General features: G+C 38.0%; 1 protein-coding gene and 1 pseudogene across 5 annotated transcripts in view; both read right to left on the reverse strand.

Annotated features, from left to right (window-relative positions):
* Positions 1-14097, reverse strand: part of PDE1A (phosphodiesterase 1A) — a 349550-nt gene extending 335453 nt beyond the window's left edge. For 2 of the 5 annotated variants that reach the window (XM_086719093.1, XM_086719092.1), the window contains exon 1: positions 13042-13152. In XM_086719093.1, coding sequence (XP_086575219.1) covers positions 13042-13142 — 101 coding nt within the window. In that variant the 5' untranslated portion in view covers positions 13143-13152. Of the gene's footprint in view, positions 1-13041; positions 13153-13379; positions 13536-13868 lie in introns of those variants that run through there. The other 3 variants (XM_086719095.1, XM_086719094.1, XM_025912766.2) reach the window with 3 other exon arrangements.
* A 77-nt stretch (positions 14098-14174) lies between these two features.
* Positions 14175-25806, reverse strand: LOC112866390 (transforming acidic coiled-coil-containing protein 3-like; annotated as a pseudogene).
* Between the last annotated feature and the right edge of the window lie 662 nt (positions 25807-26468).

Consider the following 26468-nt stretch of genomic DNA (forward strand, 5'->3'; position numbering starts at 1 on the left):
CCAATGTAGCTAAGTGATACATATCCCAAATTAGCTCTTGGCTGCTACATTATTCATATACTACTTACCTGGTTTCCACAATTTATACCCCCTACTGCTTTGGTTCCATCCCTCTCTCTCTCTCTCTCTTTTTTTTTCTATCACTTACTCCTTTGACCCAATCAAAAATTAACAAATGTTTCAGAGCTTATGAATGTAAAAACTGAGGTCACGTTTTTCTTACCCTCCCCTATGTAGGTAAAGATAACTTATACTGGAGTGATTCACATAGTAGAAGAAATATGTAGGTAAGGAGGAACAAGATGGAAAATCACTTTCTCCTTTTTCATTGTGGTTGCAAAGAAGAGGCCTAGAAGAGTAGAAACTGGGCCTTCCCATGCCCTGCATGACCTGTTGTCAGGGCAACAGGATGTGTGGGGAGCCCTGGCCTTCCCAGTGCCTGTTGCCAGGGTAACAGGATATGAACCATCTTTCCTTATGCAACCAGGCAGTTTCCTTGCCTTATTCTACGATTCTACGTTTCTCTTCTATTTGATTGGAAATTACATTTGTTCACAGAAACCTAAGAGGAACACAACTTCAGCACAGAGGTCATTGACAAATCATGTATTGGAAGAAATATTGTAAGTAGGGACATGCAATTGATATTGTTGTTGGTGGAAATAAGTGGAAGAGAGTTTTATTGAACTGATTTTCTGAAAATAGAGACTTCAATTTTTATTTTCATAATCTTTTCATTGGATCAGAGAAGTAAATGATAGGAGATGATGAGATGGAAAAAAGTAGAGTAGTAGTGGGAAAAAAAAAACTGTGAAAACCAGAGAAGAATTATCTGAAACATTTAGAAGCCAAGAGCTTAATTTTGAGTGTATATCAGTTGGCAGTTTTTGTGCAACAAACCATCTTGCAGCTAGTGGCCAAAAACAATAAACATTTATTATTTCCTTATGACTTTGAGTAAGTCAGACAGTCCCAGATGACTTCACTCACATGTCTGGTAGTTAATGGTTTGGTTGCTTTAAGAGGGGACTCAACTGTAATGGTTTATATCTGCTTCACATGCTCATCCTTCAGTAAGCTCGACCAGGCTGGTATAAGAGTTCCAAAGAATGGCAAAGAGAGTATACTCCAATGCATAAGCCCTTTCCAAATCTTTACTTGTGTCACATTTGCTAAGATCCCACTGGCCAAAGCAAGTTGCATGGCCAAGCTCAGAGTCAGTATGGGAGGGATGATCCAAGAGTGGTTATTGGAAGTCACAAACTGGGCCATATTGCAACTGTGAACAAAAGCATGGAAGAATTTCTGGGAAATAGAGAGCTCTTTGGAAAATTTGAGATATTAAGGCAGCGATTTGCTAGAAGATGAAATATTAAGAGAGTCACATTTATAAAGACACTTTTTTAGTTAGTACCAGTTGGGTGTACTAGAGATTTTGAGAGCTCTAAAGGTTAGAAAGGAGGTCCTTAACTCCTCTAATAACCGTCTCCAAATGCAGTCTAAAAAGAATGAGAAAAATGTTGTGTGCCTTTACATAGTTTATGTTCTCTGTGGGGAATGAAACAGAATAAACTCCATTTAGATGATTTTTCTAAAATAAACAAAAAGAGAAAAGATTCAGCTCACTTTACTTCAGGAAAGAACTTTATTATATGCATGAAATCCTTTATAACAAGAAGAAGCAGCATAGCAAGAATTAAATACCTAGGTTTATTTTTTGAGAGAGACAGAACACACAAGCAAGCATGCATAAGCAGGGGAGGGTTGGAGGTGGAGAGAGAGAGAGAAGAGAGAGAGAGAGAGAGAGAGAGAGAGAGAGAGAGAGAGAGAATCTCAAGTAGGTTCCACACACAACACAGAACCCAACACCAGGCTTGATCTCATGACACTGAGATCATGACCTGAGCTGAAATCAAGAGTCGGATGCTTAACTGACTGAACCACCCAGGAACTCTATAAAATACCTATAACCTATTTTAATCAACAAAACCCCTGGCTTTATTCTTATCTATAAATGAAAATCTTCAGAGACAGACACCCAGATATCTCTACTATGTAGATGTAGAGTCGTTTGTTTTTCTCTGTTGTTTGGGATATCAAAGGCCAAATAAATTAAAATAATTTTCTAAGTGTCCAAGCTCTGAAGGGACAAGATGATTTAGGAAAAGTCAAATTCCTTTGAAGATACTAGCTAGGATCATTGTTAAAATAAGCTGATTAAAGAGGTAATGGTTGTACATGCCTAAGAGAAGGAGAGAAATAGAACCAGGGAGTTTCTGACATCTAAAGCATATGCCAAGTGATAACTCCCCTTGGAGTATGCAAAACTAGGCAAACAGATGGCAGGATTGTGGAAAAATCAAAACAAGAGAATAGTTTTTAATTCCTGAAATGTCAGGTCTTATAGTGAGTCTGAGTGTTAATGGAATTATCTAAGTCAGTGTTGTTTGGAAGAGGTATGGGCTTAGGAATCTGGCCTTCCCCTTACTACCCAGGACACATTGATCAAGTCATTTAATGTCTTTTGAGGCTCAGTTTTCTCATCAGAAAAACTGGGAATAATTGTGCTGAACCACACAGATCAAAAGAAAACTCTTTTAGAAATTATAAAGCAAAAAAATTATAAAATATGATTAATACTATGATTCAATTATGAGTTTGAGCTAACTAAGGAATATGATTAATGCCCAAGTTGTTCAGTATTTTCTTATCCTGCCCCAAAGGCAGTTTATTTTGAACCAAGTCTTAGAAAGTTCACCTTTTTTAATGAATATAGTATTTTTGTCAAATTGGCTTACATACAACACCCAGTGCTCATCCCAACAAGTGCCCTCCTCAATGTCCATCACCCATTTTCCCTCTCGCCCACCCCACCCCACCCCTCCTCAGTTTGTTCTCTGTATTTAAGAGTCTCTTGTGGTTTGCCTCCCTCCCTCTCTGTATGTATCTGTTTTTTCCACCTTCCCTTCCCCCATGGTCTTCTGTTCAGTTTCTCAAGATCCACATATGCATGAAAACATATGATATCTGTCCTTCTCTGACTGACTTATTTCCCTCAGCATAATACCTTCCAGTTCCATCCACATTGCTGCAAACGGCAGGATTTCATTCTTTCTCATTGCCAAGTAGTATTCCATTGTGTATATAAACCACAATTTCTTTATCCATTCATTAGTTGATGGACATTTAGGCTCTTTCCATAATTTGGCAATTGTTGAAAGTACTTATAAACATCGGGGTACACGTGCCACTATGCATCTAATACAAAATCTATTTTGATTTTCTTCTAAATCATCAAGCACTGACTCATGTACAAAACTGCAAGAATCCTTTGATCTTCCACTCTTATGCAGAGTTTAATTATGGCTGACCTCTGTTTTCTTGAACACTATGAACACTGTATGAACACTTTCTTGAACATTATGAACACTTGAAGCCTATGAACACTGTACTTAGGACTTTACTATTTTTTCATGCCTTAATATAAGCATATCTCAGTAGCTATAAATAAAAAAAAATTACCTAGGGGCGCCTGGGTGGCGCAGTCGGTTAAGCGTCCGACTTCAGCCAGGTCATGATCTCACGGTCCGTGAGTTCGAGCCCCGCGTCGGGCTCTGGGCTGATGGCTCAGAGCCTGGAGCCTGTTTCCGATTCTGTGTCTCCCTCTCTCTCTGCCCCTCCCCCGTTCATGCTCTGTCTCTCTCTGTCCCAAAAATAAAAATAAAAACGTGGAAAAAAAAAATTTTTAAAAAATAAAAAAAAAAAAATTACCTAGAAGAAATGATCTGCGTTGAGCATTTTCTCGGCCTATTTGGTAAAAATTTATGTTTTTAATTATTTTATAAAATGTAAAATAAAATACAATATCTTTAAACAACTCAGGAAACTGTAGTTTAAAGAAGAAACCAAAAAAGTCATAATGTTTCATTTATATGCCTCTCATGACCTATTATCACTTTTATGTGCTTCTTTGACAATAAATAATCATGCCTAATACTTGCTCAGACCAGATATTTGGAATACTGTGATTCTCATGAACCTTTAACATTATCATCTGTTTAATGATGTTAGTGAATAGTCCCTTTCCTATCCAAAAGGCTTATAGCACAGACCTTTTGGATGGGAATCAGACTTGCTCAAATATTTACATTTGATTAGCTGACTGAAATATATTAGAATAAGGGACAAAATCTAATACTATAATGGTAATTTTGTATTTTCTAAAATGAATCAGCAAAAGGAAGGACTATGGGACATGACAGTAATTACTTGGAAGTCAAATCCATTGAGAACCAGACTGGGATAACAAAAAACCTAAAGAATGATTTTCAAGCCAGAGTGACTCAGGAAATCAGATTGGCCCTGGTTTATACATGATTATAGAGCCCTAAAATCAATTCTAAGTCCACCACATGACACTGAATAAAGGGTGCTGAATCCATCAAGGCAGTTCTATAGGTGAAACTCTAAGGCCAGCCCACTTCTCTTCATCAGCTCTCTCTCCTTACATACCCATCACTCCTTCCCCAAGGAAATGTAAATCCTTGAGTATAAAAGCCTGGGAATCTTGGCAAGAGCACCTCCACTGAACTAATAGAAGGTCTTCCTTTTCTCATCTAACAACCTGACTCTCTCCACAGATTCTGACGAGGAAATTACTTTAAAAAAATAGAATTCTGCTTTTGCATATAATATTAGTAATAATAATGATAACAGCTAGAATTCTTGAATTCTGGACACTGTTCTAAGAGGTTCATAAGATTCATTCATTTAATCTTTTTAATATCTAGGAGATACATAATGATATCATTCCCACTTTACAGATACAAAACCTAAGGCATCAAAAAATCAATCAACTTAGAGAAGATCATATAGCTGTTAAATAGCAGAGTTTATATACACATAAGAATGGTTAAGATTATGGAAATATTAATAATTACAGTGTTTTGAGAAGGTTACTGTGTGCCAGGTATTGTGCTATTTCTTTTTTTAAAAAAAATTTTTAACGTTTATTCATTTTTGAGAGAGAGAACTAAGCGTGAGCTGGGGAGGAGCGAAGAGATGGGGAGACAGAATCCAAATCAGGCTCCAGGCTCTGAGCTGTCAGCACAGAGCCCGACGTGGGGCTTGAATTCATTGACCGCGAGATCATGACTTGAGCCGAGCCAAAGTCGGATTCTTAACCAACTGAGCCACCCAGGTGCCCCTATATTTCTGCTTTTTAATATTTATTTTGAGAGAGAGAGAGCCCATGCATGCATGTGTGCAAGCAGGAGGAAGGGCAGAGAGAGAAGGAGAGAGAAAATTCCAAGCGGGCTCCTTGCTGTCAGCTCAGATCTCCATACAGAGCTCAATCTCACGAACGGTGAGACCACGACCTGAGCCAAAATCAAAAGTCAGGCGTGGGGCGCCTGGGTGGCTCAGTTGGTTAAGCGTCCAATTTCAGCTCAGGTCATGATATCATGGTTTGTGAGTTGGAGCCCTGCGTCAGGCTCTGTGCTGACAGGTCAGAACCTGGAGCCTGCTTCAGGTTCTGTGTCTCTCTATCTCTCGGCCCCTCCCCTGCTCATGCTCTGTGTCTGTCTCTCAATAATAAATAAATGTTAAAAAAAAATTTTTTAAGTCAGATACTCAACCCCTGTGCTATATTTCTTATACACATTATTTTATTTAATTTGCACTACCTTGATTTGGGCAATATGCACATACCCTGATCCAAATGCTTCCCTTTCAAGTGGAAAAACCTTCACCTGAAAAAGCCTTTCAGGCCTCCCTTTGCCACTTTTCACATTCTTTGACAAAGGAGTAAGAGCACTTGGTTGGTGAATTGTGAATAAAGAATTAGACCTGGGGGTGCAAGCTATCCTTTTCAGAGAGTGAGGAAGGGATATTCTGCTTATACAAATCACAGTCTCATCTGTGAAAGCACATTTAGGAGGGCAGACTTTGCCCCTGCTGAGGAGAGGTGTCATTCATTAACCCCATCCCCACCCCAAGATCTCATGAGGTTTTGTCTATGTCTCAGCTGAAAAGGCACCTTCTAAGATAGATCATTCCTAACCAAAATACTTTCCCAAGTAACTCTTGATCACATCACTTTGTGCATTTTCTTAAGGTCACTTCTTACTCTATATTAACTTATTTTTTTATAATTCACCTTTTTGATGTTTGTTTCCTCTACTAAACTGTAGGCTCATCTACCTAAACTAGTGCCTGACACAGTACACAACCAGTGAGTGAACGAATCAAATAATTGGATTTTACAAATAAAGAAAGTAAAGTTTAAAAAAGTTAATACATTTTCCATGATCACACAGCTAAAGGACAGATGGTATTAGAAAATACCTGACTGATTCCACAGTTCAGTTTTTAATCTCTAAGGTATTTTACCTCAATGATATTTATTCTATAAATATAACATAATATTATATAAGGACTGAGACTTACAATAAGATTATATTTACACACCAGAATAGGTTTTTTTGAGGTGGTTTTCTTTATTTTTATAACTAAAGGACACACTTTTAAGCTGATTTTTCTGATTAAACCATCAAAACTATCATATACTCAACAATGTGAGAAAAGAAATTAAGATTTATCAACAATTTCCAAAAAAGAGCATAAACATTCTTCTTTGACATTTGAAACGAATCTACTATAAGCTCTCAGTATCAGAGCTTTGTCAGAAAATTGGTGGTCTAGGCATATAAACCAGGTTTAGATGGAAGACAGGGAGTTATTTAATGGCTAAAGATAAAGAGCATCTACTCCAGTTCTCCATAGACTGGCCAAGACTGGCTTCACCCTAAGCATCCTGTCTGTGTGAGAAAGTGTGTGTTGGGGGGTAGTGGTAGGGGAGAGGGTAAGAATATAAAAATGGTCATGTTGATTCAGCACTCTGTTACTCTATTACAGAAGGAATGTATTAGTTTCTTACTGCTGCTGCATCATATTTAGCACAAACTTAGTAGCTTGAAACAACACAAACGTATTATCTCCAGTTCTGTAGGTCAGAAATTTGAGGCAAGTTTCACTGGGCTAAAATCACAGTTTTGGCAAAGCTGCATTCTTTTTGGAGGCTTAGAGAAGAATCCGTTTCTTACTTTTGCAAGCCTCTAGAGGTTGCCCACATACCTTGCCTCCTAGTCTGCTTCCTCCATCTTCATCATTGACCAAGACAAGTTGAGTCTTCCTCACATCAGAGCATTCTGACCTCTTCTTCTCCCTCCCTCTTCCACTTTTAAGAACCGTTGTGATTACATTTGGCCCAGCTGGATAATGCAGTCTCATCTCCATATTTTAAGGTCAGCTGACTAGCAACCTTAATTCCATCTGCTGCCTTACTTCCCCTTTGACAGATTCACAGATTCTAGGGATTAGGACGTGGACATGTCTAGGGGGCAGTTCTTCTGTCTACCACAAAACCCATGGACTAAGTTTTCAGAAGCACGACTCTGCATCCTTTTCTGTGATCTTTCTTGGTAACTATTCTGAGGATGTCTTCTTTTGTGCTTTGAAAGTAAGACGAATAAAAGCTTTACAGGTAGATGAATCTGTATTTAAATGCAAGCTTCACCAGACACTAGCTATTTAACCAACTTAGGATAATTACTTTTTGAAATCATTGGAAAAGTAAGTAAGCATACAGATGTTATATTTGGAAAGTTCTGACAACTAGTAGATGATAAGCAAATATTACTTTCTCCCGTCTTCTCCATCCCTATTCTATCTGTGAATCTATCTCTACTCCTCCAACCTGACCTTAGACCCTATTTTGGCAACCTGACTGATCCCCAACTTTGAAGTCAGAACCACTGTAAGATTCCAAATTTTATTCATTCATTGATTCATTGAAAAGCATTTATTGCATGATCTACCACATGCCAGGTATTGTGCTAGGTGCTGGTGATCCAAAAGCAAACACAATGAACATAATTCGTGCCCTCAGGAACTTGTGGTCCAGTAGTGAAGGTAGATTTTGTTATGAAAAGGGAAGTCCAGGTTCTTTTAAGAGCCAAATATAGGAAACTGACCTAGTGTGAAGGATCAAGAAGGATTTCCTTTGCAAGTGACATTTAAGACAAGATCTTTGAGCATTTCTTAATAGTGTTCCTTAGTAGCATTGTGAGTAGGATAATTCTTCCTGAAAAAGGAATTTCCCAAGCTCTGGAGGACATTTATCATGCCTGAACCCTGCTGCCCACTGAATACAGAAACATCCTCAGGCACTGCAATAACCAGAAGCATCCCCACACATCTCTAAAAACATCACAGGGAACAAAAGCAGCTCTGGCTGAGAGAGGAGAAAGGAGTGGCTCCCTTGGGAAGAGAGAACAAAATGAGTAAACGCAGGTGGGTGGTACCCAGTGTTTCTTTGGGACAACCTTGAAGCTGATTGGGAGGTGGCCACAGAAGGAGAGGTATGAAAAGAGGTTCCAAATGTGGAGCAGGTACAGGGTGAAGGATGCTGAACTTTCAAGGGAAGGTACTAGAAGGCAGGATAGTAAAAGGATCAGATCTGCTAATCTATAATGCTGCTTTATCCTAAAGTATAATTCCAGTTTGGGAATATGGTGCTAATAGCTCCTGTCATTTTACCTGTTTTGCCAATTTTCATTCTAAATATGTATTTCTGCTACATCTTCTTGGTGATAAGGGTTTGGGCAAGTGCATCTGAGAGCTGTTCAACACACTGCCCTCTTTAATTACAGTTACTTTAAATTAGCTATAGGGTTATTACACATTTCCTCCTTTCTCCTGCACTTTCTTCTCTATATTTTATGCTTCCATTACTGATGATTGTGTTTACCACCCATCAGAGGAAAAAAGAAAAAAGAGCATCTTAGGTCTTTCAACTGTTGCATTCACAATTCCACATCTTAATATCTGGACACTTGTCAAGATACGGAGGTAAGCATCTATATGTGCAAAATTAATTCTCAAGTATTAAGTTAGTTTAGTGGCACCTGGGTGGCTCATTAGGTTCAGCGTCTGCCCTCAGCCCAGGCCATGATCTCTGGTTCACAAATTAGAGCCCTGCATTGGGCTCTGTGCTGACAGCTCAGAGCCTGGAGCCTGCTTCGGATTCTGTGTCTCCTCTCTCTGCCCCTCCCCTGCTCATGCTTTGTCTCTCTCTGTCCTCAAAAATAAATGAAAACATTTTTAAAAATAAAAAATAAGTAAAAAAAATATTAAGTTCATTTCTAACTGTAAAATTCTCATAAGTTCTAGTCCTACATTTATAAAAGCTGAAAGGATTGGCAATAATTACTATGAAGTAATGAGTCTTAGATTTTTGTCAATAGCTTGTAGTTTTAAGTAGTTTAAACTTTCCTCCCTTCTGCTGAACAACTGGAAAAGGTAACACCCTGAATAAGTTTTTGTTATAATGTCATGTTCGCTGGAATTTCTAGTTGATCACAGTTTTCTGGAAAGGCTGTCGCCCCTTGCATTAAACTCTTAGAACAGTGGCATTGACTGGAAAGAGCAGTACCAATGTCTTAAAATGTTTTTTCTGGGGCGTCTGAGTGGCTCAGTTTGTTAGGTGTCTGACTTTGTTTCAGCTCAGGTTATGATGTTGAAGTTTGTGGGTTTGAGCCCCGCATCAGGTTCCATGCTCGCATGGAAAATTTTTTAAATATGATTTTTTTTTCTTTTAAATCCACAGCTGTGGAGCAATTGTACATTAAAAATAACAATAAAAGAGTACCATGACACAGAGAACAGAATTCTTTCTAAAATTGGAGGGGAAACTGCATAAATGAAAACACATACAAAACCTTCAAATCAGTGTTCCTCATGGGAATCAATAAACTTAACAGTCTTTGCAAAGACTAGTGTTAGAAAAATGTCCTTAGTCTGTAGGAATTAGTACATGGTCCCAGAGTCACAGAAAACTTCTGAACCAGAAATTTCATTAGGTATTGAGATGGCAGAAGAAATAGGAAATGTTTTCCAGGTCCTAAATAACCGATAACATATGGACAGGTATATGACTCTTTGTAAGTGTTGTTTATGAAGGGCATAATGCCATAGCCATTCGCTAATATTTCCAGCATCATGGATGGTGAGTCATAGTGTAGAATCTGAACTGTCATATTGAGAGACAAATTGGTGGATTGAAAATGGATTGAAGAAAGCTAAAGAAAAAAGCCATAACTATAAAATAAAATTAATAAAATAAAGCATGCAAGTCTACATCAGAAATGGGAAGAGGAAAGGGTTTCACCTTTGTTTCCACAAAGGAACAAGAGACTTCTTGGCATATCACCGAATATGGTGTCTCAATTAAATATTATATGAAGGAGATTTAAAAGGGACTCAATGAAAAAAATCAACAAAGAGGTAGAGAATAATTGATATTTTAATTTAGTTTAATGATGTTTCACATGTGCTACAAAATTTAAAAATTATTTCTATCAACTCAAAAAAAGTGTTACAAAATCTTATGTTATATGATATTGCTTATAAAATATTTTCTATAAATATCTACCTACAGTAGTTCATGTTTCCAAATTTAAAGTATACTTGAATAAACTTTATTTTACTAACCTTTGTCTCTATTTTTATTTAACCTCAAAAATGTACATATTATAAACCTACTTAAAAACAGAATGTCCTGTTGAAATAAATCAATGTATCTTTGAAGTTAGATACAGTAAAAGTAGAAAAATCATTTTCCAAATATCTAAAAGTCCTCATTGAGCTTTTGAACAAACTAAAAAATTATTGCAAAATTGTTTGATAGCTTTCATGAATAACATAATTTTAATTGCCAACACTTAAAAAGTGAAATTCTAGAAGTAGAGATTGTAAGAAGCTAAAAATCCTGTTTGAATCAATATTACATTTTAAATAAGCAAGACAATTCCAGCAATGGAATGAGGAGACCCTCATATCACTGCTATGAATGCAGACTACACAAGAGACCATAATTAAACAATTTGGTTGCCATTAGTCATGCAGATTTTAGATTTAGAGCTTCTTGTTTTGAAAATTCTAAACCTAGAATACTGAAAATGTCTTAAGTCAAAGTACAAGTTAAAGTAATAGTACCAAAATGCAAATTCCTTCTTTATTTGATGCAAAGCCAATCAGTCATTTCAATCAGTTTGGTAATAATAATTATTTTTTAAAAAACTAGTTTCAGTAATTTTTCCCCTAAATGATCCTTCAGTGACTCTATGGAGGCAAAATACCAAATTTACTTAGTACATGCATGTATTATTATATCTTACATCAATGTTGAATATCAAATCATGAAGCTCTACTGCTGAATGACTCTACTCTACTGAAATAAAATGAGATTGATCTTTGAGATCACTTGATAAAGTGAAAGTCAGATAACTGCTCTAAAATGTCAGGTAAACACAAAGTCACTTTTCAATTTTTTTTTAAGACATATGCACAAATTCACTACCATACATCTTCATACATTTAAGTAACTACAGAAAAATAAAACAAATACAAACAAAACAAACAAACAAGCAAAAACATCCTGTCCTGCTAAAGGGAAGAAAATCTAAACTAGGTTGTAATATGATCTATAATTTTTCCGGTACAGATGTTCATCTACTAATTAGGTTAGGACAAATCATCTGATGACTACCAATGTTTAATTTTCATCTATGCTAATTAATTTTGTAAGCTGTTACTTGCTTTTATAGGATTATTTGTTTCCTTAGAGAACCCCCTCCCCAAAAAACTGTAATTCTGGTCTTCAATGGATCTTGAAAACATATTTCTCTAATTCATTCAAATGATGTAAGATGGCTTCCTTTTTAAAAGTTCTCTGTTAAATGTTGTTTGCATTATTAGTGAGCTCTATACTAGTGCACTGTAATGTCATATGTTACTTCAACTGTAAGAAAATATACAGAAAATACTACTTAAATATACAAACATCATTAAATATATTCAAGTGGAGGAAAGTAGAAGGAATTTTTCCTCTAACAAAGTTTAACATAATTTTTCTTTCAAAAAAATCATAGATATAAAAACAACCACATTAAATTTACTCAGATGTTGCACTTTATACAACAGTATGTAAATGCAGCATTAGAAATATGAATCCTAGAATATCTCTATTTTGCATGGTATAGGATTCCTTCAGCTATGATTATAAACAAGAAAATATATTTTAATTTCAGAACTACAAATATGCTGAGCAATTACACTGGCCTGTATATATTCATAATGCAAATTTTTATCCAAATGTTAAACCTGATTTTTAAATTATAATTAAAATAAAGCATGTATACATAGGGTGCTGGAACAGATGAACAGAAATTAGTAGCATAGACAGAAAAAAACTTAAATCTTGTTTAAATAGCAAGGTGAATAGCAATGCAATTAAAGTTTGACCCAGGTACTTACATTTCATGTTTGACATAAGCACATCTCTTAGCCCAAGTTAGTAAGGTCTATTTTATACCATGAGCTACTGTGTGTTCTCAGAAGAAGTGAATTGGTTAATTTAAAGCCAAAACTCTCCAATAAGTTTGGTATGCTACTAGTGTTTTTACCACATTTTTTCTTAAGCAAACATTATTAATTAAGACAAAGAAGAAGCACAGTGGAATATAAGTATTTATTATCACATTAATCCTGCCCTTGTGTTTTCAAAATCTAATCACAGAGAAATAAGTATCAGTAGTAATCTTTTTTATTTTACTGAAGGAAATTTTACTTCTGCAAGTATCCTGGCAAGCAGCTTTTCTAGTTACTTTTCTGCATATCTAAACCACATATCTAAAGAATATATACAGAATGTATAAAAGAAACCATGTGTTGTAACAGTCAAGTGAATTCTCAGGGAGTTACCTTACTTTATATTACACATACAGGTGCAAAAAAGACTATCTATCCTTCAGGCAAGTTGTTAGCTGACACTCACACATTTTATTTTTTAAGAGAAAATCTTTCTAAAGGAAACACTAGTCCACAAAGTCAGATATTACGAACAATTAGTCATATTAATAGTCAAGTTTTGGGTGGGGTGGTGGGAATAAAAACACAGAACCAAGCAAAGAGCTTACTCACATTCCTTTCAGGCGTTGCCACATTTTTTCAGTGTGTTCTCCTATCAGATACTTAAGAGGGGTGTTTTCCAATTCTTCAATTTCTGTAGCAGTAGACCCCATGATGATATTCCTAGGGCAATATAGTTACAGTCAGTTTCAGCAGCTAGAACAAGCATTCCTCAGACCACTACAAATCTCAAACAGTTACACAGTAGCATCTCTCATCTATCAAAATACTGCAGATTTACAAAGCTGAGGGCAGCCTCTGCCAGAATTGCTACTGACTTTGACAGGCATATCCACTGCTCACATCACCCAACCTCCCAAGCAGACAGCAGTATAAACAGATCCTCTGACCTCACAGGAGCAATCCGCACATGTGAGCCTGCTACTGTACTACTGACCGACTGAGTGCTCCAGCTCTCCCCAAAAGCAGCTCATCTGTTACCGTTCGGTGCACTGAAGCACATCAGAATTCCTACAGTTTACGAGATCTATTATGCACAAGAGAAACGTGAATGACTTTAGCGCACCAGAAGAAGCTGAATTCCTCTCTACCAATAGAAAGAGGGCAGGATGTAATAAGAAAGCAGATGGTAGGAACCAGTGTCAGCAGCACCACCCTGAGAAAAAAGTGCCTGTTTTAAATGCCAAGGTTTTTGTCTATTCATTGATCTGGAACCAACAGTTAAAGATATATCATGCCCTAACAACAAACGCAATAAAAATTAATGGCAACAATGAGAAAATAACACATAGAGCCATGCAGAAGACAGACCACGGAGCTCCACAGGTTGTTATTGAAAGACTATGTACATCAATGATGCTGTAATCATGCTTATTCACCTTCTCCTAGCAACTCCACACAGTAGGTAACTGCCAATTTAACCAGTAGAAAACACGGCAGCTGCACACAGCCTGCTCCGTGAATCCTTTGGGGGTTACAAAATAAATAAAACGAAACTAGTGTGGAAGAGTGTGTGTGTGTGTGTGTGTGTGTGTGTGTGTGCGTGTGTGTGCTGAAGTAAAGGGAATGTGTGAAGGTGGGGGGGGAAGAAGAAAGGGAGAGAGGGAGAGAAATGGATGCTATGCCGCTTGTGCATTTTAGAAGAAAAATGAGAGAAAGTGAACATAAAAGGAATCAGAACTGAGTCATCTGCCAAGCTCCCAACACATGGTGAGCTTTCTTTGAAACCAGCACAGACCCTGAGTATGAGCTCCATAACAGCTATTGCTATCCGCAAGCTGCTAAGAAAAATACACTTAAAAGCAGTATCTCTTCTTGCTTGTTTAGAAAGCCAGATGTAGTTTTATTCTTCCCTACAAGATACCTTGCTGTTACCGATATTCATATGTAGTAGACACGTGATAACATCTCGTATTTATTGAGTACTTACTGTATGTCCGACCCTGTTCCTAGTACCTAACAGTTTACCATTTTAAAATTTTTACAAAAACCCCATGAATGGTAGGTAATATTCCCATTTAACAGTTTAGGAAATGGAGAAACAGAGATATTTCCCAGATTTAAAGCCAGCCCTTTAAAATGGGCACTATCTGTGATTTTACTAACAAGGCCTTCCAATATAAAGTTACTATGTGTGTGTAAACACTGAGCGCATCTGGTGGTCAAAATCATAATATCTGTAAAAAGCATCTTTGTAAATTGTTACAGAAAGTGTCTTCTGGGGCGCCCAGGCGGCTCAGTCATTAAGCATCTGACTTCGGTTCAGGTCGTGATCTCAGTGTTCTTGAGTTTGAGGCTCCGCCTCAGGCCAACATGAGCCCAGCTGCAGGTGAGCTCGTGCACCACTTTGGTGAGTCCTGCTTTCCTGCTTCTCTCTCTCTTTCTCACTTTCTTCCCCTCCTTGGATTCTCTCTGTCTCTGCCCCTAGCTCCCCCTCTGCCACTCTCTCTGTCTCTCAAAAAAAAAAAAAAAAAAAAAAAAAAAAGTGTCTTCTGATTTACAAATTAGAAGAGGTGAGATTTCTGCGCTATTTGGGCAGAGTCGTATAGGCCTCCTTTCTGGGTTCCCATAATAACTTCACTGAAAACTTTCACAGCGTCCAGAGCCCTTGATGTCCTGCAAATAAAGGAGCAGGATGCCCTCAAATTCCTTTCACCAGGAACCCATTTGGGTGGCACAAACCTTGACTTCCAAACGAAACCATCATCTACAAAAGGAAAAGTAACAGCATTACCTCATAAATCTCAAGAAGACCTGGGAGAAGCTTCTGCTGGCGGCTCGCGTTGAAAACCTGGCTGCTCTCAGTATCATACCCTCCAGGAGCACTGGCCAGCCAGCTCTGGTGAAGTCTGCGGCTGTCCCTGGAGCCACTCCTGTCGGTGGCCACCTCGCCTCGGAACCTTGTCTAACCAGACGGAGGCAGCCTCCAGGGCGCGGGAAGCCAGACTTCCGCCGTTATTGATCCCAGGGCTGACCCCCAGCCTCTGGAGAGGTGGCTTATCTTAACCCACCTCTGCCAGGTCTGCGCCGCGTGGCCACTGCCACCCCAGAGCAGCCACGAGGGAGCTGGCTCCGTGGGTGTGACGCGGGTGGCGCCGGGGAGGAAGTTCTGTGCGCCCACGGCCCCATCTCCCTGAGCCGCCCCGCCACGGAGGGTCACGCCTGGTCTCCACCGGCACTGAGATCCCACAGAGACTGAAAGGGAAGAGCAGGACGCTGCTGTGAACCAGGAGGAACCTCAGGTGGACCGGCCGCTCCAGCTCCCAACCGGCCGCCTCTCGGCACGTGCTGGCGGACCCGCGCGAGGTGCGGGCGCCCTCCGAGCCTGCTGGGGGCTCCCTCCTGAAGCCGGAGCGGGAGCCCGCCCCCAGGACCCGCTGCAGCCCCGGGGACCCCGCGCCGGGTGGGCAGGGACCACCACGGGGTCGCAGGCGCTTCTACACACTCATGGACAGAACGTGGCAACAAGGTCAGCAGAAAATGAAGTTTTCAAAAAAGAAAAGGTTAAATCAACCGAGGCTTCAGTTTTCCTTTTTCCAACGAGTTGTTTCCTGAACTCCAGCTGAATGTAATGTCTTTAGCTAGCTTTACATTGTTGCAACCTCACCCCTGTGGGCATTTTCCAGAATTGTCAGAAATGAGCTAGTTATTGTTCTGAAAGTACTGATTTTGCCTTCCCTGTGCCTTAATTTATAATCCTAGATACATTCACTTAATAAATTCTTAGCTGATTTTTCTTTAATGAGATAGTCAACATCTGAACTGTGCTCTCAGAGATGAATCACAGTGAAAAAGTCTCTATAAAATGCAAGCACTCCACCACTACTATTTTATGAGCCAAACACCCTAGTCCTTAAGGTTATAACCCCTTTCAGGGCACAAATGTTTTTCTAATTATGGAAAGAAATTTCAAGCCCTCACATTGGCTAGTTTACCAATAGTATTGCAATGTAAAAATTGAGGATTATTCTGCTTAAGTGTTGGTGAATTTTGTCATTGAAACTTACTTGCCCTTTCTTTCACTATCTCACTTCTGTCACATATTGATACATATGAACTCTTAGTGTACTGATGACACCCTTAATACACAAAAATGCTTAATTGTTGCATTAAGCATTTCATAAAATAAAACTAAAATTTGAAAAATGAGCTATTCCGAAAAGCTTATTATTTAAATCCTTGACCAATATAATTTTCAGCCTTAAGCAGCATCAAAAAATTATTTCTGTTGATGTAGAGAATTCAAAGCATTTTCCTTTTCTAGTTTATAACTAATGTCTACATGATGTATTAATAGAATAAAAATAGGGGCGCCTGGGTGGCTCAGTCTATTGAGCATCTGACTTTGGCTCAGGTCATGACCTTATATCAGGGTTCATGGGTTCTAGCCCTGCATCAGGCTTTGTGCTGAAGGTTCGGAGTCTGAAGCCTGCTTCAGATTCTGTGTCTCCCTCTCTCTCTGCCTCTCCCCCCGCTTGTACTCAATCTGTCTCTCAAATATAAATAAACTTAAAAAAAATATTTTAAATAGAATAAAAATAAAATAAATCACATTGAAGAAAATAGAACTGAGGGAATAGCATTCAACTTTTCTCTTTCCTAATTAATCTGTTTAGAAAAATTTGAGATGTTGCATTCATAAAATTAAACCAAAAAAATCTGACATAAGACAGAGAAATAAGATAACAAGAAAGTACGCTGAGAAATTAAAATATGCTTGCCAAAACAAAACGTTCAATATGAGCTCTGGGGAGAAGTTGAGAAAATAATACTAAATTAGGGTAAAAATTGATCCAATTTGTTTCTTCTCTCTCATATGTTCCATCTCTTTTGTTTTAACTCTATATTCAGGTAAATTATCTTTATTATAATAAGTAGCTCCTTCATTCCTATTACCTAATATTTTATTGGAATGTTGATAAACATTTATAGAATGATTTTTCAGTATCTACGGATGCCAAGATATATTGCAGCATAGAACAGGATCCAGACTACCTGAATTTGAATCCCTGTTCTTTCACTTAAAGAATTATGTGATCTTTTGCAAGTTACTATTATGTGTCTGTTCCCTCATGTATAAAGGAACATAATAAGATTATCTTTCTCATAATGCTGATGTAAGGACTAAATGAGTTAATATACACAAAGAACTTAAAACAGTATCAGAAGCATAGTAACTGCTCTATTAAATTGTTAGAATTAAAAAATAATGTTTTAATTGTTAGCATTTATTATTATTGATACTATCACATGACTTTCCTCCTTCAGATTGAAGTGTAATTATTTCAGTAGGTTTACTGACCATGAGCTATTTTCCAAATAATTTGTCATAGAGCATTATTGTTTTTATGCATTGCTAGTCTTCATTTTATTTAGAAACTTTACATCCTAATTCATGAGTGAAATGTTTGAAATATTTGTAGCACTAACTTTATTGATTTTCATATTAAGGTTATACTAGCACCATGTAATAAATTGGAGGGAAACAGTTTTAAACTTACAAGTTCGCACCCAGCAAATGACAAAGATAAATGATGACATATTCAGGAGCACCAAATTGGAAATCATACCACTCAAATAATCTTCTAAAATAATTGCCTGAGTCAGTATACTTGAGAAACAAAAAGTAATTAGTGACTAAAATCAGAGACTTGTACCTAACTAGCCATAGAGATTGAAAACAAAGTCCCAGGTTTACTTCTGTGAAGAAGGGCTAGGAAGAAATTAATTCAAATTAGAACAAGAAACAGGGGATCCAAAAAAGATGGCTTCAAGGAAAAAAAAGGATTAAATTTTAAAACAACCTTAACAAACTAAAAAGATTATGTCATTGATTAAATGAAAGCACACTACTTCTAAATTGATAACTAAAGGGGCACCTGGGTGGCTCAGTCTGTTGAGCGTCCGACTTCGGCTCAGGCCACGATCTCACGGTTTGTGAGTTGGAGCCCCACATCAGGCTCTGTGCTGACAGCTCAGAGCCTGGAGTCTGCTTTGGATTCTGTGCCTCCCTCTTTTCTGCCCCTCCCCCCTTCTCAAAAATAAACATTTAAAAAATTTTTTTAAATAAATAAATTGATAAGTAAAACCCCAGAAAATATGCAAAGTTTTAACAATATGGCACACTAGATATTCCAAATATGGCACACTAGATATTCAAATATTGGAAAAATTGTAGTAAATATGCTTTTTTTTTTTTTTTTTTTAATTTTTTTTAAAATTTTTTTTCAACGTTTTTTATTTATTTTTGGGACAGAGAGAGACAGAGCATGAACGGGCGAGGGGCAGAGAGAGAGGGAGACACAGAATCGGAAACAGGCTCCAGGCTCTGAGCCATCAGCCCAGAGCCCGACGCGGGGCTCGAACTCACGGACCGTGAGATCGTGACCTGGCTGAAGTCGGACGCCCAACCGACTGCGCCACCCAGGCGCCCCGTAAATATGCTTTTTAATGCACAAATAGGCCTCTAAAAAATGAAGGTGTCAAAATGAAGATGCACATAATGGAGCTTCAAAATACATGAAAGCAAAAATAATACAAATCTCAGGAGAAATAAATACATTTGTAATTACAGTCATATAGTCATATATTTTATACATCTCACTCTACAAATCGACAAAACAAGTAGAGAAACCCAGTAAGTATATAAGAGAACTGAACCTCACTGTCAGTAGACTTGACCTGATTGACATTTATAGTACACTCCACTGAACAACAGCAAAATACACATTACTTTAAAGCACACACATTGAATATTTACCAAAAGAAATCACATGCTGGGTGATAAAACAAATCTCAATAAATTTACAAAGATCAAATAATGCAATGTATATTCTCTGACCCCAGTGGAATTAAATGAGAAATCAGTAACAGAAATATCTTTGAAAAATCCCTAATACTTGAAAACTAAATGATACACTTTTAATTAACCCATGGGCCAAATAAGAAATTGAAAAGGAAATTAGAATGTATTTTCAACTGAATAAAGATGAAAATACAACATATCAAAATCTGTGAGAAATAGCTAAAGCAGTACCTGGGATGGGGGGATTTATAGCACCATATAGCTGTATTAAAAATGAACAGGGGTGCCTGGGTGGCTCAGTTGGTTGGGTGTCTGACTTCAGCTCAGGTCTTGACCTCACAGTCTGTAGGTTCGAGCCCCGCATCAGGCTCTGTGCTGACAGCTCAGAGCCTGAAGCCTTCTTCAAATTCTGTTTCCTTCTCTCTCTGCCCCTCCCCCATTCATGCTCTGTCTCTCTCTCTCAAAAATTAATAAACATTTTAAAAGATTTTAAAAAGAAATGACCAAAGATCTTGTATCAATGACATTAGGATCCACATTAAGAATCTTAAGAGGATAAGCAAAATAAGTAAAAATAAAGAAATAAATATCAGAGCAGAAATCAATGAAATAAAACTCAGAAAGACAAAAGAGATAATCAACAAACTAAAAAGTTGGCTCTTTGAAAAGATCAATAAAATCGATATGCCTTATTTTATTAACAGATACAAAAAGATGTCAAGAACTGTAAAGATTCTGAGATTTTGCCATTCATACAGACTATCAGATCAGCCTACCAGCCTATCCTTGGGTCAGGAACAAAAAGTTGTATTTGTTCCTCACACCAAAAGCAGTAGCCACACTACTGGCATTTTTGTACAGGTTCTCTGAGCTCTGATTCCCACAACACCAGATGCTTTTGATAATTGTGACACTTTTCTTTGAGTAGATTGGTTTAGAAAGTACAGAATTTAATTTCCTAGGTATCTACCCAAGAGAAATAAAAAGCGTGAGTCCACAGAAAGATCTGTACACAAATGTCTGTAGCAGAATTATTTATTATGGCCAAAAAGTGGAAACAATTCAAATGTCCATCAACTTATAAATGACTAACAAAATGTGGTAAATCAAAACAATGGAGCCCTAGCTAGAGTAAAGAGGAATGAAACACTGATACCTGCTACAACATACATAAATCTTAAATCTGTTTTCCTATGTGAACGAAACCAGAAAAGGCAAATCTGTAGAGTCAGAAAGTAGATTAGTGGTTACTTGGGGCTGGGGGTAGGAAAGGGATTGACTGTAAATGGACAAGAGGTATTTTATCAGAGTGATGAAAATGTTCTAGAACTGGATTATGATGAAAACTGCACCACTCAGTAAGTTTTCTAAAACTCTTGAAATTGTATACTTAAAAGGGATGGATTATATGGTGTACGAATTATACCTCAATAAAGTTGTTTAAAAAGCAAAGAAATAAAGAATTATATTTCTTTCATAGTGGGTCCTCAAACATGTAGTATGTTCTACATCAAAAATATTTACATAGTCATAATATTATCAAATATTTATCAGTTTTTAGAATTTAACCACTAGGCAAAATATGAGTCTTTTTTATTTTAGTTACAAATAAAGTATAAATGTTCTGAACTTTAATAAGTAATCACATACCTGCCAGATATTGGGAGAAAGACAGGGGGATGAGAAGTGTAAGGAAGTTTATAATCACTGACATTCTCAGTTTATATTGTCGAGAATTCAGTGGTAATGTTTGAAGTTGGCTGATCAAGATATAAAAGTTTAAGTATTAAACATCTTACAGAAGTGTAACATGTTACAATCGTTACCAAAAGAATCCCAAAATAATTTAACTTAAAAAAATTAGGAAGAGAGAGAAAGTTCTTGGTCTTTCCGACCGTGGAGACATCAGGTAATGTTTGATGTTGATAGGTCAAGATATCGAGGTTTGAGCTCCACAGCTATAAATTGATCACCAGAGGAAATAAAACTGAAAATAATTCAAAGTGGCTAGTAATGAAGAGAAGGACTTCCAGTAATAATAGGAAATTCAATAGGAGATTTGATAGTAATGTGTACCTTTCTCTCCTATTTGATTTTTTCTACTGTTTACATATTATGTAATAAAAACTAAGGGAGATGTTAAAATATATTTTTAATATCCTCTTGTAGCCACAAACTTAAGTTTAAAAATTAACTTACTCTTTCACACCAGCTTTTCCTCCAAATTTTCATGTTTCTGTAGGTTGGCACTTTTATTTTTATTTCACTTTTTTAATTTGCATTTTTCTTTATTGTTTCAAATTTTCTACAATAATTGTATGTATTTTTTAAATTCAGGAGTTTTTTTTTAAGCTCTTGGCTCCTACTTGTCCTCCATGTCCCACTCCCAGTCTCCAAGTATTTTCAGTTCTGTTCCTTGTAGTAACTCAATATCAACCCCTTCTTGTCCCCTCTACCACAGCCTGGTCCGGATCACCTTTCCCCACCAGTTATTAGCACCCTGTGAAGCAATTCATCTTAACTGCCACTCTAATCACATGGTCCCATGAACTTTCTCAGGTTGTCCACTGCCTGCCAAATAGACATAAAACTCTTTCTTTTCAGGCTTTTTGTTTTATTTTAAAATGATTTAAAAATAAATACTTTTATTTATATAGTTGAGACCTTCTGAATATGCATTTTATGGTTTTGCTTACTTAATACAATATGAGGAGCAGCATTTTGCCCATTTCCTGAGTACTAAAATACATATAATTATTATGGAGAACTTGACAAAATACTGGAAAATCCAAAGTAAAAAGTGAAAGTTCCGTGATAGGAAACAACCACTAAAAATCAGAGTATGATATAGAGGTTTATAAAATTGCATACTCCTTTATCCTTTTAAAATTTTACTATGGACATTTTCCCATTCTCCTAACTTTTCTTCAAAATTGCTTAACTAACTACTGCATAGTGTACTATCATTTGATTGTACCATTATTTATCCATCCCTAATTTGTTCCCAATTTTCCTTTATTACAAATAATCCTCTAATAAATATATTTTTGCACATTAGTAATAGTCTGCATCTCTATTTCTTAAGAGCGAATCTGTATAGGAAAAACATTGGGTCAAGGATTATAACTCTAGTATAATTTCCTTAATGTTTACTCCTATTTGTTCTCTTTCTGCAATACATGAATTTCCAATCTCAGGGCACACTAGCAAATCGTGTATATTATATATTTTTCTTTAAAATTATTTACCAATATAATAAACAAAAAAGTTAATTTAAATTTGTTATTGAGATTACTTGTATTAATTTGGCAGGGGAGGCTTTGTACTACTTAATAAATTACTTGTTCCACCTTTTGTTCATTTTTCTGTTATAGGGTTTATAATTATTATTGGTTTATAAATGTTCTTTAAATATTTATATTAACCTTTGGCCTATCATGAATAATGCAAATATTTCATTACCTTTTTGCTGTCATTTAGACCTAACTTTTTAAAAATGTTCTTTAATGTTTATTTATTTTTGAGAGAGACAGACAGAGTGTGAGGGAGGAAGGGGCAGAGAGAGGGTGAAACACAGAATCCAAAGCAGTCTCCAGAGCCTGATGCAGGCCCTGAATTCACAAACCATGAGATCATGACCTGAGCCGAGTCAGATGCTTATCTGACTGAGCCACTCAGGTGCCCCAGACCTAATATTTTTTTCAAGATTTTTTTTTCAAGTAATGTCTACACCCAATGCAGGGTTCAATTCACAACCCCGAGATCTAGCATCACGAGCTCCACCAAGCCAGCCAGGTGCCCCTCGACCTAACTTCATATGTGGTCAATCTGTCCATCTCTTCTCTGTGGTTCTGCTATTGCTCTTTTGTCTTGGAGGTTTTTTTTCCCCATGTCAATATCCAAATACTTACTGAGTCTGATTTTATTCTAATTGATATAGTTTCATTTTGTTTATTTAGTGCTCTAAATTATATGGAATTTATTTGTGTTTAGGTGAAAAGTACACATGTACTATATTTTTCAAAGCTTTCACCCACAGCTCAGAATCATTTATTGACATGTTTCTTCTGCCCTCATTGATTTGTATTGTGGCCTTTATCAAATAGTATATTTTTATATATCCTAGTATTTGTCCCTGAAGCATCTGTGCTATCTTATTGCTCCATCTGTCCATTATGTAAGTCCCACAGTTTTACTAATAATATTTTGATGCATTTTAAATTATATTTAATAGCTATTATTTTTTTTCCATGCATACATTGTCTGTCAATCTTACACTAATATTTCAATTATTGCAACCATTTATAGACAGAGAAAGTGAGCTCAAAGAGATTAAGCCCACCAGCTAGTACATGACAGAGTCAGGATTTAAACCTAGATTTGTATAATTCCAAAGCCTTAAACTCTTAAATAATTATCCTCCTCCTCCTCCACCTTCCCCTCCTCCTTCCCCCACCTTTCCCTCCTTCTCCTCCTCATTCTCCTCCTCCTCCCTTCCTCCTCCATTGACTAGAGGGAAACTAGTCTTCTTTTTAAAGCAATCCAGTTTAAAAACAAGTTATAGAGTCAAGAAAGAACATGAGATCTTTCAATAGAGAGTCAGACATAATGGAGACAGACCTTGGTCAAGAACTTGCACCTCGGATCTTTTCTATTTTAGAAATGAGGTTGTCAGAGATTCTGATGAGTTCATTTTCTTTAGTCTTCCACTCAGTGGTCTTCTCTAGCAACTGGATGCACATCTGCTCCTTCCTCAAGCTCACATGGAAGGCCAAGGCCAAGGCTTGGGCTTTGCTCCAGATCTGCATGATCTCCTCGTTTGGTAGCTTGAGTTTCTTTTCTATGTGGGCCTTCAGTGCTTGGTATCTCTGGTCTTTCCTTTCAATCCTCATACACTTCTCGGATTCTTCATTCATGCGGTATCCTTCAATGACCTCCTTGTGTTTTTCAAACCACTTGAAGAGGACAGAGAAAGATTTTTCCATGTAGTCCAAGTCTACAGTAGGTTGGTCTTTTTCTTTCAGAACCCTCTGAATTTGGGCTCTGGCAAGTTACTTCTATTTCTAAGCCTCCTCCAGCACCTGGTCCAGGATCCCCTCAAACCCGTTGGAGATCTTCCTCATTTCCAGGTTCTTTGCGTACAGCTCCTCATACCTGTTCTTCACCTTCAGCTTTTGTATCCTTACACTGCCAGGTCCAGGTCTTTCTGGTTGTGCTACAGTACGTCCACGACGGGCACCACGGTTACCACGAACCTCCTGGCCCGAGGACACAGGGACTTACTGGAGCTCCGAAGGAATCAAGTTCTACCAGCTTGGCCTCGGGTGGGCTTCAGGAGGAAGGTATGTGTGCATGTGCGCACTCCTGCTTTCAGGGGCCACAGGCAAGGGCCTCCTCCTGCGTAAAACTCGAGTACAAGGACTATTTCCTCAAGGCTGACTCTTTAAACGAGGAAGTCCCAAACTGCTTCAGATAATCAACCTCTGCTCAGGTGCTTAGAGCGTCAACAGGGTCTCTGAAGCACTCCTCATTCGTGTCCAAGGCAGGCTCTGGCCCCTGCCTTGGAGCGAGGACACTGGGTCAGCAGAGGAGGCAGTGGGCTCACCACCCAACTGTTAGTGGGAACCCACGCACCTGAGGAGTTCACAGTTCCCTCCGCATTCCCACCAGTGTCACCAGAAGTTGTCAATTGCTGAGTCTGAAAGCAGGGTTGCTGGGAGGGGACTTCCTCACCACAGAGCTGGGGTGCAGTGACTTGCTCCAGGGTCACTCTGGGCTCCGAGCCTCCCCACCACCCACAGATGGGTTACACTTTGGGTTGCCTAGGTTGTAGGATCCTCGGGGAGGGGGGGGACAGGGCTGTCGTGTGCCTCCCTGGGGGCATTTTCCTGCCTCGCCTCTGGACTCCTCAAGGAAAAGTTGAGGCCAGGTCTCTCTGTCTCCCAGCTTTCTTGGTTGGGGTGCCCTTTTCCTGACAACATCGTCAGAGAAGTTAAATTCCGGGGTTATTTGGCCATTGGCCTCTACTTCTGAGGACCTAAGGATGTGGTGCCTCAGAAAGGTGCAACTTGGGGAAGGGAGGAGGTGGCAGGTCAGGGCCAGCCCGAGGTCTGTGAGGGGCCATTCTCCTACTGTGGCCTCTGAGGATGCTCCCTGTCTTGGGACACCATCCCAGGAGGCCTTCTAGGATTTCAGAAGCGAATGTAATGCTTTTATCTAAGGAATAAGAACCAGACATTCTTCCTGGAGGTGCCCTTTTGGTTTTCAAGCCTTCCTGGGATCTGTGGGGAGAGCTTGAGGAATCAAGGCAAGCCAAGGAAGCCAAGGCAGCCCACTGAAACACGTCTCTACAAAGCTGGTTTCAGCCACTGTTTCTGGAGAATTCCGTTGGTCATTTTGGTGTCCACTTCTTTAGTGAACTATTGGTTCTCTTTCTGGATCCAGATTTGGGGGGAGTTTTCTAACCCAATGGTGTCCTCCAGAGTAAAACGAGTCTCAAGTTTGCTGTTCATGCTGGGACTTAAAATACTGTGCCTTGGTGGATCCCACAAAGGTGACAGGAAAAGTCACCTTCACAGCTTTAGCCCCGTTCTTGGGTGACATATTTTCTTTCTGTGACAGCCGAAGAACAGATGAACTTCTGGTAAGTTCTAGTGGTGAAAACAGAAGTCACAGTTTTCTGTACTTTTGTCACCAGTAACAACTTTGTCACTTAGAATTTGCAGACCCATTCTGCTGGCTTGCCAAGATGTCACAAGAGCTGGTTTGGGCCATGCTCCTTAAATTCTTCACCGCATTGTCTCTCAATTTAGTCCCTCTTTCATATCTTATCACTGATCCTAAGTGTTTTATATTTTGCTGGTAGGTATTATGCTTCCTTATTTTACCATTGGGTCTTCTAAACATTGCTATTTGTACAAAATTGATTGATATTTTTATAATATATCCAAATAATTTGTTGACATTTATATTAGTTCTAATTTTTTAGTTAATTATCTTGGAGTTTTAGTTAAGTATTCCTGTCAGCTATGAAAAAATTATTTTTTGCCCTGAATTTTGCAGCATCTTTTTAAATGCTTGTACATTAACCGCTGATATATAATTAATTTCTCAACTCTTCTTTGTGAGCATTTAGGTTGTTTTCAAATCACATGAAAAATCACCTATTTTTCCC

This window comes from Puma concolor, chromosome C1 (assembly GCF_028749965.1).
Source record: "Puma concolor isolate L17-30 chromosome C1, mPumCon1.1.hap2, whole genome shotgun sequence".
Lineage (NCBI taxonomy): Eukaryota > Metazoa > Chordata > Mammalia > Carnivora > Felidae > Puma > Puma concolor.